The 18,041-nt window shown below is 38.3% G+C and overlaps 2 protein-coding genes and 1 long non-coding RNA gene across 5 annotated transcripts in view; 1 reads left to right on the top strand and 2 right to left on the bottom strand.

Moving 5' to 3' along the window:
* Window positions 1–18,041, top strand: part of RhoGEF64C (Rho guanine nucleotide exchange factor at 64C) — a 132,797-nt gene that overhangs the window by 47,140 nt on the left and 67,616 nt on the right. The window lies entirely within an intron of this gene.
* LOC149269013 (uncharacterized) lies at window positions 13,530–14,083 on the bottom strand. The gene is made up of 3 exons (XR_016269910.1): window positions 13,936–14,083; window positions 13,721–13,873; window positions 13,530–13,660 (listed from the first exon to the last, which is right to left on the bottom strand). It is a non-coding gene; the product is annotated as an uncharacterized LOC149269013 (long non-coding RNA).
* On the bottom strand, window positions 15,243–16,119 carry LOC108612229 (uncharacterized). The gene is made up of 3 exons (XM_018005106.2): window positions 15,925–16,119; window positions 15,714–15,866; window positions 15,243–15,640 (listed from the first exon to the last, which is right to left on the bottom strand). Exons 1-3 carry the CDS (start codon window positions 15,985–15,987, stop codon window positions 15,311–15,313), a joined length of 546 nt encoding a protein of 181 aa, XP_017860595.1. The 5' UTR covers window positions 15,988–16,119; the 3' UTR covers window positions 15,243–15,310.

Below are 18,041 nucleotides of genomic sequence, written 5' to 3' on the forward strand. Positions count from 1 at the left end.
CATGAAAATGAACACCTCAAGGTGCATAGAATTCAATACGAGACCCAAAGCAAGCTAAAGAATAAGAATGGGAATGCTGTGTGGTGTGTGGTGTTATGTTTGTCGTGCAGCTCATTTCGTTTTATTTGCAAATTTTATGCCACAAATACCACAAGAATTGCAACAGCCAGCGGTGCGAAGCTGACTGCTGACTGCTGACTTCGACGCCGACTCCGACGCCGACGCCGACACCGACTGTTGACTGTGAGTGACGGTGACGACGAATGTGACACCGACGGTTAGCTGAAGTGGAAATGGCATAGCGCAGCAGTTGCATAGCTCCAAGTTGCAAGTTACAAGTTGAAGCCCTATACACACACACACACACACACATACACACAGTCACTGCTGTTCTGCTTTTTGGGGCCAGGCACTTGAACATGATAGCCAGCTTAGGTGCTTCGAGCCAGCCAAGCGAACTTCTTGCAAAATAAGTGGCACATGCGCGCCGCTAAATTGCAAATGCCGAGAGCAGCACCAGCAGCAGCTGCGGCAGCAACAACTCCAACTTCAACTGCAACTGCAACTGCTGTTGCGTTAATGATACGCCTGTCTGGCCGACAGCTACCTAGCCTGAGATACGCAAATGTGCTTGACTTCCAGCCTCTGGCGTAACATATGCGGCGTATGTGGCGTATGCGTAATGCGTATGCATAAAATAACTTCTTTTCCTCCCCTTCTTCTTACCCTCCTGCTGCTGCTGATGCTCATCTGCAAAGTCGCAACTTCGGGCCAGCTGTGCGCTTGGTTAATGCCTTTTTAAAACTTGAGATCTTTAATATATGCAATCTATGCCAGAGCTCCTATCAAAGCCCAGTTATGCCTGACCTGTCCCTTCAGGTCTTATCTTAAACGTGTCCTCGATCATGTTGCCTTGATTTGCGACACATTTTATTTGCTCTGCAATTTATTTCACTCTGACAGCGTTTAGTGAGTCATCAGGGCCATTAAGTGCGACTCGTTTCATTCAGTTAAACATTTTTTTTTTTTCTAAAACATTGTGCTGCACGCTAACGATGACATTGCCCGGGTCGGGGCCCGGGTCTGGGCCTGGTCTATTTCTAATTTCCCAACTCAATTGTCTGGCGTTGACAGCGAGAGTGCGCTGCATAAACAAAATGACATGGCAGCCAATTAATGTCGACCATGTCGACTCAACCCAGTCTTCCTCTTTCTCCTCCTCTTCCTCTCGCTGCTGTCGCTGCTGCCGCTTTTAACTGTCTCATCATCTTCTATGCCAAATGGGCAATTTGTTGTCGTTATAAGGCGCATTCTGTGCATTTTCATTGTTATTATTGTGGCCGCTTGTACGGCATGCCACGCCCCCCATCCCACAGTTTGTATGCATATTAATTTTGATGCCCAGCGCCGAGGGCCGAGAGCAGAGAGCACAAACTGCACATTTGCATGCAATGCACAGGCAGAAGCGGCGGACGCGTCTCTAATTTGTGGACTCTTTGCAAAAGTATCTCTGCCCGTCTGGCTGTCTTGGCCTAATGTGTTGGCCATGGTCACGCCCAGCCCCTCAGCCGAGCCATTCAGCATTGGACATGGGGTAATTGAGTTCATGTCATGTCTGCATCTTGGCTTCATTATCAACAAAGATTGTGCCCGCCGATGGCCTTTAACTGTATAGATATACGCGAGTCTATATTGCATGTATGTATGTATATGTTTGCAAAATGTGCATAGCAAAGCACTTAAAATATTGTTGCTACTGCCATGGTGCGGCTCTCTGGAGTAAAAGCTGCAGTGCAGTGCAGCGCAAAAGCTAAAAATTTCTATAAATCCGCACTTATTCCCAAAACAATAAAACGCGCAACAATTGCGCCAACTTGCGCTTAAATATGCAACAGCAACAGGAGTGCGGAGGGAGAAGAAGAGACAGTGGGAAGGCGGGTGAGTGGGAGGAGCTAACCGTCTCCACATTAGAATCGCCATAATTTAGACGACGTCAGCCCAAAAAGCGCTCCAAGTGCAGATCCCAGTTCTCTGCAAGCAAACTGCAAAGCCCACTTTGTAGTCATTTGCCTGGCAGCAGCAACAGTAACTGCAACAACAGCAACGGCAGCAACAACAACACTTGGCACAGTGGGCAGCACAGAGCAAATGTATGCCAGCAATTTAGAGGACGTCGTTGGCGCGCTTGCTAAATTACCAAAACAAAGGAAACGATAACTTGCAACAGTGGAGCGTGAGTGGGTGAACCAAGACAAGGATGTGGACAGGGCAGAGATAGAGAAAGAGAGAGAGAGAGGGGGCAATGGCAATGGCAGAGCGAGAGCAAAGTCGCGTGGGCGTTTGCAGAAAACACAATAAAACTTATTTACGAGTCACGGCGGGGCGGCCGAGCTCCTACGTAGTTCATTGTAATGCACTTAACTGGCTGGCGAACAGAAGGGGGGCGTGGGAGGGAGCTACAACAGCAGCAGCAGCAGCAGCAGTGGCAGCTGGAGAAGGAGAACGAGGTGAAGCGAGTTGGCAAGATGCGCGCAAATGATATGCAAAAGTGACTGGCAATGGGCAAACGGAAAGCGAACAGCGGCAAATTGTGTGAAGGGCCGAGCTGAACGTTTGGCTAAAGGGTAAATGAGTGCGCAGCGTGAGGCGCATGAATGAAAATGGTGGAGCTGAGTGCTGAGACACTGAAAGGGAGGCGGACGACTCGAGACTCGGGCAAATATAAATTAAAGCAACAGGAGCGATGCGAGCAACAACAATAGGTCGAAGGGCATGACACACACACACACACACACACACAGACACACTGAGCAAAAAGTAAAGATGTGCGAAAGCACATTAAGGCTATTATATGAAAGCTATTAAGCTATGGAATGATATATTTATATATATATATAGGGACGATAGGCTAAGTAAAAGTGATTTATGTTGGGGTAGATAAAAGACAAGACAAACAGCTTGAAAGAGTTTTTTCTTAATAAATGTAGGAGTGAGTCTCTCAGCTAATTAAGTATTTAAATAACAAACATTTTTGTCCAAATTATTTATTCTATTATTATTAAATACCCTGTAATTATGTACACTTCAATCAACAACTGCATCTAACTAACCTAACATGTTTATTTTCTCTTTACAGGTAAGCACTTCCATTGCAACTCTTTAGCCTTTGGTAAGCTTCACTCCATCTCGTAAGTGCAGTATAATTCGCTTCGACTACTCAACTTTTAATGGGCACGGAGATTGCGTATACGCCTACGCGCCATGTGCACAATGCACAGCGTGCGTTACTTTTCAATTTAACTCACAGTTTCAGAAGTTGCTATTGTATACTCTTGTTAAGGATAATGTGCGCTTCACAATGAACTGAGTTTAACGAACCTTTTCTTCTCTACGTAAATATTTTGGTTATGCATATTAAGTAATCGATAGAGAAGGTGAACTATAGCAGCAAGACTTACGCATTGTTGGAGCTGTAACCATTAATCAATATCAATATAGTTGTTTGACTGTTTGAGAATGTTGGAATGTATGCATCCATATAAATATGTACGAATATTTTTCGATGGCAAAGTAGGGATTAAGAATTAAATATAGAAAATCCAATTTTTCTATATTCTTCTCTAGTATTTCTACATCTATTTTGAGTAAATTTGGGTTCACTCTTCTGATCCAAATTAGAAATATATATATTTCTTTTTACTCAGCATCGTATTGCGTTATTATAAGTAGAAGACAGATTTATTTTTTCCGATGATTTAGAAATTTTTTAACATTCATGTTTTATATAATATGTTTGGTATTTATTGTCTAGACACTCAAGACCATTTTTCTATAGGACCTTTGATTATTGAATATATCTATCTTCAAAAAACTTTTTTGGTTTTAAATTATCTCGAATTTGTAGGGTATCTACATAGCTTACCTTATAGTAAATAGTATATAATGCTCCCAATTTCTCGTAAATTAGCCAATCAGTCAATCAATAGTTGTATTGCTGAACAAACAAGCAGGCCAAAAAATATATATTTACATATAATAATTATATAAAAATTATGTTATTAAAAGTAAAAGTTTATCTATAGTCATACATAGGGTATCTACACTTCAGCACACCAGAGTCTTTTTTGCTGGCTGTTTTCATTTTCATTTTGGCATTTTCTGCAGTGCAACGCAGCGCCGCACAGCGTCGAACAGTTGAAATTTCGCCCAGACCTGTGCCCCGTCACAGTACGTAAAGTTCTCAGTAGTCAGTGAAATTGCGCTGCTTGTTTATTGTTGCTGTTGTTGTTGTCGTCGTTGTTGTTGTTGCTGCAACATTGCTGCTGTTGCCTATATTATTGCGCTTTATTGTTGGCTGCATGAAATTTGTGTGAACAGAGCGCAGCGCGGCGTATGCTGTGCATCGCATCGCATCTTGGCGCCTTGCCTTGGCTTGCCTTGAATGGCAGCAGCAGAAGCAGCAGCAGCAACAACAACGGAGACAGACGAGGAGGCAATACCCCAACTGGGCTTAAATATTTATGGCTTGCCATACTTTGTTCGATTATTTATGTCTTCGTTTGTTTTTTGGGGAGCGACGATGTCGACGGCAATATGACTGCGTATAAATATGTTTGCACATGCAAATGAGACGCCACAGGACGATGCAAAGTGAAAAATAGTCGTTGCCTCATTAAGAAGGGCAGCCGAAGCCAGCTATAGTTACCCACCTGGCCAGATCGAGTGTGTAATGAGTTGTAAGCCATATTAAGAAGCAAAGAGCCGAGCTGGCCAGCTCTGCTCAACCTGTCAATGCAATAATTGTCGCACGTTAAAACTTTTTGAGAATTAAGGAAATTTTAATAGTCGGCATTTTGGATGTAATGTATTTAAGTAACTATGCCTGCCATAAACGGGTTTCCTTCTACTGATATATAGACAACAACAACAACGCCCCTCTTGAGTTCGAATTTATCCATGACTTTTTTGAGTTAGTTAATGTCGTAAGTGAACTTAGGGAGAGCTAGCATAGATATACAAAACCAAACCTTAATAGATAGGTCTATTAAGTCTAAAAAATGATCAGCTATATCGTCTATATCGTCTGGGATACTATGGCTTACTTAAGAGCCTTCACTACAAACAGATTATTGATTAATTTGTAGCTCTCTTTTCATATATAGATTAATTTTAAATATTGGACAGATCAAACAATTCTTATTTGGAGCCATATACATTAACAACTTAACAATACTTTAGCTGTGGCATATAAATATATATTAGTTCTTCTATACCAACATATTTCATTTGTCAGCTAAGAATTTCGGTAGAAAGTTATTCCACTAATTGAACTGCATTGCAAATCGTTCGATGACTGCGTAGCGGTATTTGGCGGGCACGCCAAACTGTAGTTAGGCGATTGGCAAATATTTCGAGCAGAGACTTTTGGCATTAACTGTAAAGCCGCTAAGCGGATTGGCTAAAGAACTTTTTTGCCAGCCGCTAATTAGCAGCCGCAAAATTGACGCATCATGCTCATCATGGTCATATATACATAAATAACATCTATATATATGTGTGTGTTGGTACATCATTATAGCGCCTTACAGCTGCCTCCTTTTGGCCAAACTTGGTTGTGGTTAATTAGCTAGCAATATTGAGCGTTAATGCGAAATAAATCGCAGCAGCCAAATCAGTTGTACAAAAAGAAGCTAGAAAAAGTACCCGAAGAAGCAGCTAGAGCAGCAGCAGCAGCAGCAGCAGACGCTCACTTAATTATGTTGACGTTTATGCCAAAGACGAAACTAGACGAGGCACCCACACAAATCAGCGAAAGAGAGCGAGAGAGAGGAGGGGACGAGCGTGAGCAGAAGCGAGCTGGCGTTTTGAGAACCCAACGGTAATCATTATTAATGATGACTTTTAGTTTACAAGCTAATTATTTGTTACTGTTACTTGGCGGGCAATGTTCGCTGGAGCTGAGTCAGAGAGAGAGAGAGAGAGAGAGAGAGAGAGAGAGAGAGAGAGAGAGAGAGAGAGAGAGAGAGGGGGGGGGAGAGAGAGAGAGAGAGAGAGAGAGGGATAGAGAGAGAGAGTTAGTGAGAGGGGGAGAAAGGGTCTGACTGAGGCAGTCATTGGGAAAGGGTGTAAATTCTCGCCTCAGGCATTCGGCAATCGGCATTTGGCATTGGCGACTTTCGCTTTGATTTTATTTTAATTAATTTATGATATCGATGGCAAAGCCTTTGATGTCTGACTAATAACATTTTCTTGTGTACACAAAAGTATATATTTTGCATATTCATTATTATTTGGCGTCTATGCCATCAGTGAAAAGTCCGAATTCAGGCAACATTTTGTGATTGATCTTTTGCCGTGCTAATTTACTGGAATATTGTTTTAAACGGCAAACATAATTGCTAGCCATTATAGCCACATTTGAGTTCCATAAGCGGCTTAGGCTACATATCCAAAACAAAGGCTCAGAAGCTAAGAAAACAACTCAAGCCAAAATAAATGAGTCTTTTGAGCCATATATGTATGCATACTTTTGTATATGTATGTATCTCTATAGAAGTGTAAATGTTTTCACATGAATATGAATATGCAACAGCGTGCGCCCACCACATTCAAAGGCATTCATAAATTACGAACACGACCCTAAGAGTCAACTGAGAGAGATGTGGAAATCTATGCGAAATCGGGTCAACAGAATTGCGTAGACGCAACAGACAGCGGAAATTAAGTGCGAAAATCAGACGAAATTTATATGAAAACAAAAAAACAAAAAAAAAAAAAAAACAAACAAAAGAACTATGGAATAAAATTTAAAATATTTAACGAACAAAAAATACTCTATTATATAAGCAAATGTAGATGCTTTTTTTTTTTTAAATAATTAACGAAATAACTAGCAAAAAATTTTATAAAAATTAAAAAAAAAAAATGATTGCGTTTAATTTACAATTATTTTTATACATTTAAAAGAGAAAATTGAATAAATTCATAAAAGGAATATTAAAAAAATATATGTTTTATATATTATAATATATAAAATAATTTTATATATTGTATTATAATATTTGTATAGAAAATAGTTAGTATTGCTACAACAAAATCTAATATCTGTCCAAAAATGATTTTTATTTTCTTCTGATACTTCTAACTCCATCTACAAAAAGTGAAATTTATCACTTAATATGCTTAGTAATAACATAATAATAATAACAAAACAAACAAATAATGTAAATGAATAGAGTGTTACTCGTTTAAATTACTGTTAAACTCACTAGCTTCCAAGGAGCTCTCTCGCAAGCGCATGGCCATTAAAAATACTAATAAGCCTTATGCGTATTTCAGTGTCGAATACAAATCAGATCGTGCTAATCAATTCGCAAACAAGCAGCGACGATCGCAATGACGAAATTAACTTTACTTTTATTATTTTACCTGCTTTTTTTTTTTTGTCTTTGCTTTGTTTGTGGTTTCTTTTTTCTTTATAACAATTACGCAAGCAAATGCAACAGCAGCAAAAACCGCAACAACAACAATAACAGAAGTAGACACACGCCACAAGGTGCGTGGGAAGAAATTGTAAGAGAAGTAAAAACAAGAGTAGCTGAAATCAAAAGGAAAATCAAAGCAAACAAGAAAACAATAAAAGTAAACGGCAAAAGAAATATTACAAAATTACAACAACAAAAGCAACAAGAGCAGCGCGATGACAACAAATTAGATGCAGCACACACAGAAATTAAATGAACAAAACAAAAAGCAAAATCAAAAAAAAAAAAAAAAAAAAGGCAGAAAAAAGAAATGCAATTAAAATGCACAGCAACCTGTGCAGAGGACGTCGCAGGCACAGGTAGGGGCCAGGTGTGCTGCGAGGTGGGCCAGGCCGCGGCGCTCTGCGTTGGGAATAATTAAAACCAATTTTTATTTTTTGCTGTGTGACACAAAACAAAAGCGAAAGTGTTGAAATATTTATGCAGAAAATGCACAAATAAAGAAACAACAGCAACAGCAACAACAATGCGAACAACGCGAACAACAGCAAACGGCAAGTGTCACCAGCAACAACAACTACAACAACAACTACAACGACAACGAAAACGATATACAATTGCAGCAGCAGCAACAACAACAACAGCAGCAACACGAATTTTAATTCGCATTTTTATTAGCAGCGACGCGCATAGTGTGAAGATTTCTATATCAGCGAGGGCCGTCACAATAGTTTGTAAATGTGTATATAATATTTTTGCTTAACGAATAATTGAGGTGATTTAATTTTTATAAAAATTAAAATTGACTATAGATTAAGAATTTGCTATAAGCTGATTTTGATTTTGGAGTTAGTTGAGCACAGAAACTATTATAATCCTAAGTGAAATAAAAGCTCGACAATGTTTCACGATAAGAGTATGAAGTAGTCTATATGATATATATTCTTTCTCTATCTCTCCCTCTCTCTCTCTCTCATTCTCCCTCTCTCTAGCTTTCTCTTTCTCTCTCTCTCTCTCTCTCTCTCTCTCTCTCATTCTCTTTATATTTACAATATAGCAAACTACTTTTACCTAATTACATCCTCCTCATATATTTTATGCCTCAACAAGCCCTCTTTCAATGCTCCAAATTCTGGTTAAATATTTAACTAGACAAACTCTATATGTAAACCGCCTGTGTGTTTGCTGGCATTTTTAACAAGTCTTGAATTGTGTGACTAATTTTTGCCTCTATTTCAATTGTTGTTGTTGCTGCTGTTGCTGCTGTTACGGCGCATGCGCCACCGCCAGCAATTATTGTTGCTGTTTGTCTGCCAAATGTCTGCCCAACGGCTCAGACTCTCAGCCGGCTGCAGTTTTAGTAGTTGTTGTTGTTGCTGTTTTAGTTGTTGCTGTTGTCATTTGGAAGTAATTAAAATGGAAATTGCATTCGCTGCTGGCCAGACGAACAATGCGATGTGCTATGTGCAAGTGTTCGCATAACGAACGAACACTGAGGATGCTGCCAGAGTGGAGTGGTTGGCAGAAGGCAGAAGGCAGGAGGCAGGAGGAGCAATTCACAGCCGTTGGCTCAGTTAAATGCGCTAATAACTTTATTCAGTTGTTGTCGGTGTTGTTGCTGCTGTTGCTGCTGATAGATATCAGAGGCAAAATGTTGCAATGCCAACAGCAGCAGACAGCTACAACACAGCTCGAAGACAATCGCACGGAAATTGCAAATGAAGTTGTTGCTGTTGCTGCTGTTGTTGTTGCTGCTGTTGTCGCTTATTATCAAACATTACATTTATTGTCGGCAACAATGGAATAAGTCAACTTTTATGCGGCAACTAAATAAATTTATTCGCCACTATCCACGCGAAAGTTTAGGCGTGCGAAGGGCACTCAAAGTGCTTATCTAATGCACACAAACACTTTCAATTGTACAACAGCAACAATGGCAATGACACTGAAGAGCAGCAGCAAAAATTATCGCATTTTCATGACGCTTTAATTTAGTTTCCAGTGTAAACAAATGTCATAAACGAAAGAAACAGACCTGGTTCAACAACAAATAAACAAAATAAAAAGCCTTGTTGGCAATCGAATTGGTTTTTACTTGCCATAAAATTCGAGCCTCATTTAGTTTTATGCAACTCTCAATTGAGATGCGAAAGCAATTCGGGTCAACGCTGCGTAATAAACACAACGATTCGACAGCTGCAGATCCACTAAAGGATAGTGATAAAGCAGCTGGAAAATGTCCAAACTAAATGCCATTGCAATGTAATTTCAAAGTAATTTCTTTAAAATGTTCACGTGTAATTAGAATTATTTAAAAAAAAAAAGTTTTTTTTTAACGTGCTTATGAATAATCAGAATTTGTAATCTGATAACAATCAAAACAAACTCAACTGAAAGAAACGAATTAGAAATTCTTTGGAATTCGTTTGAATAGCTGTTCTTTAAGCGCCCCCCTAACAGTCGTGCTCCATTATATTGATCAAAGCTCTATGTGTGTGTGTGTGTTTGTTCTTTTTTGAATAAGTTTAATTAAATGCTACGTTCGGTCTCTGTCTTTGGCTCTGGCTCTCGCTGGCTTCGGCAATCAACAGGCCATTTGTTGTTAACGGTTTCTGGCCATTTTCGTTGTGTTGAGGGAGGAGGGAGCTGGCCCAGAACATGTGTATCACAGCCATAAAGCGTTCTATGGCATGCCCGCTAGCACTGTTCAAGAATTATTTATTAATAAACATAAAACAACAACAATAACAACAATAATAATATATACAATATAGCCCCTGACGGCATGCCAATTAAAATTCAAGACGCATCGCCGCTTAATGTCATAATTATGAGCCAACTAAAGAGATTTACGCATTTTGTTTCACAACTTGGCCAAAAATGTTTTCGCCCGAAACACAGCTCAAGCAAGAGACGAAAAAAAAGTTGTTGTCTGCCATCGATTGTATTATATATATTTATATCTCTTGTGCAGAGAGCAGCTGGAAACTTTGGCACGTCAGCTGCGAGGCGTGAAAACAACAGCAAAGAAATATATTTTTGTATATATTGCATATTTGTATAAATATTAATAATTCAAGCATCAGGTTGGCCCTGTCACGTAGCGGAAATATCTAAATTTAATTAACCAAATTAGCTGCGAAATTAATCAAACAGCTATTGTATGAAACGAATTTCGATTAATGCTTAGCACGACAAGTAAAAGTGCTCAAGACTTGGACATACCTGCAGAATGAGTATGAGGACGCAATGGCATTACAGACTTTTATGATGCGGCTGTGATTTGTTTCCCTTCCGAGATGCCTCATTGGATACATTTGTTTCAGCTTTTACCAGTAGCATTTCCACAATGAAACTGAAAAATTAGAGGATACATTATATAATGACAGATTTAATTACCCTCACAACCCTTACAGATGTCCGAGAGCAGCAGCCAATAGAATTTCATTGTAAAATTGTATACAAAAATCTAATGATTACTCGTTTGTTCGTTTGAGTCATTTATATAGCATTTTACAAATCTGTTTGCTTCAGTTATATACATATAATACATTTACATAACAACCCTCACACGTCAACACAGATGTTATCGTCTATGTCATGCACTTCCCAATGTTAAATATATAAACAAGACTAAACAACTTCGACATTAGATTATCGATCAGGATGTTTTTAAAAATTCTGTTTGACAAGAACTGTTCTGTGTAGGGTCATTGTTACATCAAATATCAATTCAGAAGATTTTATTGCATATTTTTAGACTTTTTACTTTAAAAAAATTTAGGAACAAAAAAGAAAAAAAGGAACTGCTTACAAAAGCTTTCATATATCTTCGTTCGTATCGTTAGATCAGCTGTGTTTTCATATGCAAAAAATAGGTCACGATCCATTTGACCTCGCCATCACAGGTACATTTGACCTTATAGTAGCCCCCGGCCATTATTTCCGGTAAATTTCCTTGGTCGAAATTGCACATTTTGAACGTGTAAATTTTCTTCGGCCATGGCCATAATATATCTCCCTCGATTTTAGGCATATTGGAACAATCCTTCATAACAGGATATACAATATCATCATACAGATTTTTTAAATCTATGATCCGCTGCTTCGGTACAGCCATGGGAAGTGGTTTGAAGTCGTTTTCGGCGCCGGTGACACTATGCAGGATCTGCACCTCAAACTTATTAAATATATTTTCATTATAACTATGTAATAGGTCATACTTTGAAAGATATCCTACCATAGTTGTATTGTCAAAATCGTATCGGAGGTCTATGGTGCCAGATATACCAACTTGGTCTCGACCACGTCTCTCAATATATATATCAAATTTTATTTTAGTCTCATCGTCGGATTCGCTACGAAATCCTAGGATATCATAAGTCCAAAGACGCTGAAAAGTGTATTGAGATTTAGGTTTTGAATAAATTGTTAATATAGATATCCTATACTGACCTTACACTCACAACACACAAGGATGGCTAGAAGGAGCAACAGATTATGGAAGATCATTTTGTTGCAGCAGAACGTGAATAAATAACTGTTCTGTGAGCTGTTTATGTACAGCCTTTTTATAGCATCTGTGTTATTTAGATTATCTCAACTGTTATGACACCCTTACATAAATGGCATACACACGTCAACGACATGTTTTTATACCCTGAACCCATTGAAAATGGGAAATATGGGTATAATGGTTTTGTGAAAGAGAAGGAAGCGTGGCAGACCCCACGGCGAGTTGAAACGATATAGCCCTGTCCGTCCCTCCGTCCGTCCGTATGAGAAGAAGTTAGAAGAGCTAGAGAGCTGAAATTTGGCATGCATACTCGAGTGTACCATACGCAGTACAAGTTTATCATATTTTTTCGATAACTCATCCGATATCTTCTTCATCGAGAGTAATCGAAAAATTGATTTGGTTTTTTCAGTCTAATTTGAACTCTTTATGTTTATACGTACGTGTGGATGCATGCGTATGTTTGTGTGTATAAAAGAAGTGCAGAATGATTAGAATATCAGCTTGGAGGGTTCAGGGTATCTCCTAGTCGAGCAGTCTCGACTAGAGCCTTCTTACTTGTCTATAATTAGACATCATAATATTAACAATTTAATGTCATTATTTAGAGATAGCGGCAGCAACGTAAGTTGCCGGAGCGCCCTAATGGGCTGAATGAACAGATAATAAGCTCACAAAGGGGTTATTGAAAAACCTCGTATGGCTTTAACAAATTTAAAATTTCAAGTCTCTATCTTCAATAGCGCCGAAATAGATTGCGTTCATACGGACAGACGGACAGACGGACGGACAGCAAGACGGACATTGCACAAAACCAATATACTCATTTCACTTTCGTGAATGAGTCTAAAAATTAGAGGATACATTATATAATGACAGATTTAATTACCCTCACAACCCTTACAGATGTCCGAGAGCAGCAGCCAATAGAATTTCATTGTAAAATTGTATACAAAAATTTAATGATTACTCGTTTGTTCGTTTGAGTCATTTATATAGCATTTTACAAATCTGTTTGCTTCAGTTATATACATATAATACATCTACATAACAGCCTTCACACGTCAACACAGATGTGTCATGCACTTCCCAATGTTAAATATATAAACAAGACTGAACAACTTCGACATTAGATTATCGATCAGGATGTTTTTAAAAATTCTGTTTGACAAGAACTGTTCTGTGTAGGGTCATTGTTACATCAAATATCAATTCAGAAGATTTTATTGCATATTTTTAGACTTTTTACTTTAACAAAATTTAGGAACAAAAAAGAAAAAAAGGAACTGCTTACAAAAGCTTTCCTATATCTTCGTTCCTATCGTTAGATCAGCTGTGTTTTTATATGTAAAAAATAGGTCACGATCCATTTGACCTCACCATCACAGGTACATTTGACCTTATGGTAGCCCCCGGGCATTATTTCCGGTAAATTTCCTTGGTCAAAATTGCACATTTTGAACGTGTAAATTTTCTTCGGCCATGGCCATAATATATCTCCCTCGATTTTAGGCATATTGGAACAATTCTTCATAACAGGATATACAATATCATCATACAGACTTTTTAAATCTATGATCCGCTGCTTCGGTACAGCCATGGGAAGTGGTTTGAAGTCGTTTTCGGCGCCGGTGACACTATGCAGGATCTGCACCTCAAACTTATTAAATATATTTTCATTATAACTATGTAATAGGTCATACTTTGAAAGATATCCTACCATAGTTGTATTGTCAAAATCGTATCGGAGGTCTATGGTGCCAGATATACCAACTTGGTCTCGACCACGTCTCTCAATATATATATCAAATTTTATTTTAGTCTCATCGTCGGATTCGCTACGAAATCCTAGGATATCATAAGTCCAAAGACGCTGAAAAGTGTATTGAGATTTAGGTTTTGAATAAATTGTTAATATAGATATCCTATACTGACCTTACACTCACAACACACAAGGATGGCTAGAAGGAGCAACAGATTATGGAAGATCATTTTGTTGCAGCAGAACGTGAATAAATAACTGTTCTGTGAGCTGTTTATGTACAGCCTTTTTATAGCATCTGTGTTATTTAGATTATCTCAACTGTTATGACACCCTTACATAAATGGCATACACACGTCAACGACATGTTTTTATACCCTGAACCCATTGAAAATGGGAAATATGGGTATAATGGTTTTGTGAAAGAGAAGGAAGCGTGGCAGACCCCACGGCGAGTTGAAACGATATAGCCCTGTCCGTCCCTCCGTCCGTCCGTATGAGAAGAAGTTAGAAGAGCTAGAGAGCTGAAATTTGGCATGCATACTCGAGTGTACCATACGCAGTACAAGTTTATCATATTTTTTCGATAACTCATCCGATATCTTTTTCATCGAGAGTAATCGAAAAATTGATTTGGTTTTTGGCTGAATGAACACATAATAAGCTCACAAAGGAGTTATTGAAAAACCTCGTCTGGCTTTAACAAATTAAAAAAAAAAAAAAAAAAAAAAAAAAAATTTGAGATAAATGTGACTTTCTGTTAACCTTAAACTCTTGAAAACGGAAAATCAGTATGTCCTCAATCATTCCTTGCTTTCAGAAGATATAACCATTTAGGGTATATGACCATTAGGGTTTTGCTGATTGGCTTATCTCAGTCTACATAATAAAAAGCTTTACACGCCAAAAACATGTTTACTTATCAGGCGCTTTTATCGACATAAGAACAATTATTTAATTGATATGGTGTTTATTATACCCTGAACCCATTGAAAATAGGAGAGTTATAAGAGCTAAAGAGCTGAAATTTGGCATGCATACTCGTGTGTACAATACGCAGTAGTAGTAGTCTATATAATGGTAATTTAAGCTCGTTTGCTGATCTCTTTCAGATTTTATTATAAATAAATATAATATGATACAAAAATATATACATTTTCTTTTCAAACGATTCTGTTGCAATATAATATATGTTAAACTGTATATAAATTTTACACTGATAATGATATATAGCGTTGTCTGTTGGCTTGAAGTGAGGAGCTGGAAAAATTCAAAATAAAATTCACATTTATAATGCTCTAAAACTTCAGATCCTTGCCCTTATACTTCAGACTTTGCTGAGAAGCCCTATATGATTTGTTTCTTCTCTGCTATAAACTACAAAGGTAAATTAATTTGTATAAATTGATAATTAATATAAATATTTTTATTTTATTTATTTATTTTTTTTATTTATTTTTTTTTTTTTTTTGTTAAAATATAATATAATTAATTCAAGTGAATTTTGTAAGATTTATACTTTATTTGTGCATTTTCTAAGGACTTGGCTCAGAAAAGCTTTGGTCTTACATAAAAAATAAAAGTCACATTCCAATTTACCTCGCCGAAAAATGCAAACACAGTCTTATACATGCCTTCAGCTACTACTTCCGGTAGAACACCTTTGTGGAAATTACAATTGTTAAACGTGTACAAATTCCTGGGCCATGGTATCAAGTAGTCGCCTTCGATTTGGGGCAAATTTGAGCAATCTTTCAAGTTGATATAAATGATATCGTCGTATAAGGTCTTGTAATCCTTAAAGTATTTCTTTGAAATTGAAAATGGCATGGGACGATAGTCGTTGCCGCTGGCACTGCGATAGAACCCCATTTCAAGCTGATACGTTTGCAATGTTATGATATGATATATATTCAATATTAAATAGAGTTCTGATTTGATGATATCCTACCATCGCTTCATTGTCCGCATCGAAATTCCAATCCACGGTGCCTGAGAATCCAACAAGATCGCGACCCACTCGGCTCACATATAGATTCAGTTTGAGTTTGCTCTCATCTGAGCTGTATACATGGGCCTCTAAGAGTTCGTGCTCCCACATACGCTGGCAGAGTATCCTGATTAGATGCAGAGCTTGAATAGCATTTGCTTTATACACATACCTTGCAGCCACAGTCGTTGAGAATAGCCAAGAGCAGCATCAGCAATGGACTAACAAACCTCATTTTATATTTGCCAAAAAAAAAAAAAGAATAACTCTTTAGTCTTCGGTGAATTCACACCCCTTTTATAGCACCTGTGCTGAGCTGTGCTCAGCTTATCTAGATTAGATGCCGTCACACGCAAACAGCATGTTGAATAATTAGGGACCCGGATCAGTGCACTGACAACAATTATTAAATTTATCGCTGCTGTAGCCAATGATTATAAATTGGACATTGGTACAAATAATATTTACTAATTAAGCGGCTCTTTAAGTCTTCCATTGCATATAATCGCGCGCGCGGGGCAGCGCACAATGGGCCGTTATTAATTGAAATGTACAATGGGCCAATGGGGCATTTGCAGCTGGCTTAAAAAAGGTAGAAAGCCAATTGACCTGCTGATTATGTCGCACGGAAATTTAATCAAATGAAAGCTAGAGGCAATTATGCTTTAAATACAATTAATTAATCATGAAAACACAAACAAACACACACACACACTCACACTCACACACTCACGCACACACACGTGCACTCTCACTGTTATTTATCCACATCAACTATGCTGTTATTTCATGCATACAGTAAAGTTTTATTTCTGTTGTTGTTGTTGTCCTGGCTGATGCGGCCAGTGGGCCACTGCCGCAATATTAACATATCCTGCGTGTTTAAGTAACGCATAAAATTATATCCTGATTGAATTGACCAGCATGGAGTCGCCTGCGCACGTAAAATATGCGAATTCCAATAAAGTTGGCAAGGATTTTTATACCCTATACCCATTATGAGTTGGCTGCACTGGGGTAGATTGACTGTTATGTGAGATGAATCAGAATGAACAGTTAGAGTGGACTCTTGGACAGGTTTATCACTAGCTTCTATAACACTAATTGCCATCAATCAGTATTCATGAGGCTGAGCTCTTGTAACCATTTTTGTTACACCGCTTACAGTTTGTCTTACTCAGGCGTAGCATATCCCTTGGCTGTGCATACCCGACTGTGCTCATTTTTGTCGGCAGCACAGTTCGCCAGCTTTTAGCTTTGTGCAGCGGACATTTGCCGGGCTGCCCAGAGCAGCCGAAACTCTGCTCTTGCACCTCGTCTGTCGCCGCGTTAAAATGCGCGCCCACGCACATAAATCACGTGCGTGAATCTCTGCAGCTGTGTATGGCGACTGCATGTGTGTGTGTGCTTTGTATGGGCATTCCGGCAACTGTTGGCAAACGGAAAATCAGCAGACCCAGCTTCTGTCTCTCTTTCTCTGTGTGTGTGTGTGTGTGTGCTGTGTATTAACGGCCTATCGGCTGCTGCATATCCGGCTGGACACCGGCTTCAGTTTTATTATTATTATTGTTGTTGCTGCTGTTGTTGTTGCTGTTGCTGTTGTTAGCGTTGCTGTCGCAGTTGCTGCTGTGCACACGTGTCAATGACAGCGGAGGACACATTTTCAGTGTCGTGTTTAATTAGACTGCCCCCAAGGTGCACAGCGAGCACCATTTGCACAGCGCCCGTTATTCATGGCACTTGCCCTGGCGTAGCATATTGTGCGCGCATAAACACTCGAACACCCTGCAGTGAGGTACTCGAAATTAAGTATGATGTTTGTCAATAATATGAAGGAGCAACTGTCTGATTTTTGTACAGTTTTCTTTAGTTTTGAAGCAAACTAAAACCTGAATATTCTTTAAATGCAGTTAAATGAATTTTAAATGCATTTCGAATGGGTTTTTAATTTTTATAACGCACTCCAAGAAAATATTTATAGTTAAAGTTAAATATTGAATTTAATTGATATAAATTGTGTTTTAATTAAAAACTTCTATTTAAATTTATATATATTCATATTTAAAAAATTTTTAAATTAATTTTAAAGTGAAGATGTCATCTAGTTTGCTCAGTAATTGCTTAAAATATAATATTTAATTAAACACATATAGATTTCAAAATAGAGTAGCTTAGCTTCTACTCTTCTCAATCGACTTTTTTTTACATACTTAAGTCTTGATAGCCTGTGTTGAAGAGCAGCTGATAGACAGTGGGTCTTCAGGTACGTAAATATTTGATATGCGATAT

Source organism: Drosophila arizonae, chromosome 4 (genome assembly GCF_054131065.1).
Source record: "Drosophila arizonae isolate 15081-1271.41 chromosome 4, UAZ_ARI_1.0, whole genome shotgun sequence".
Lineage (NCBI taxonomy): Eukaryota > Metazoa > Arthropoda > Insecta > Diptera > Drosophilidae > Drosophila > Drosophila arizonae.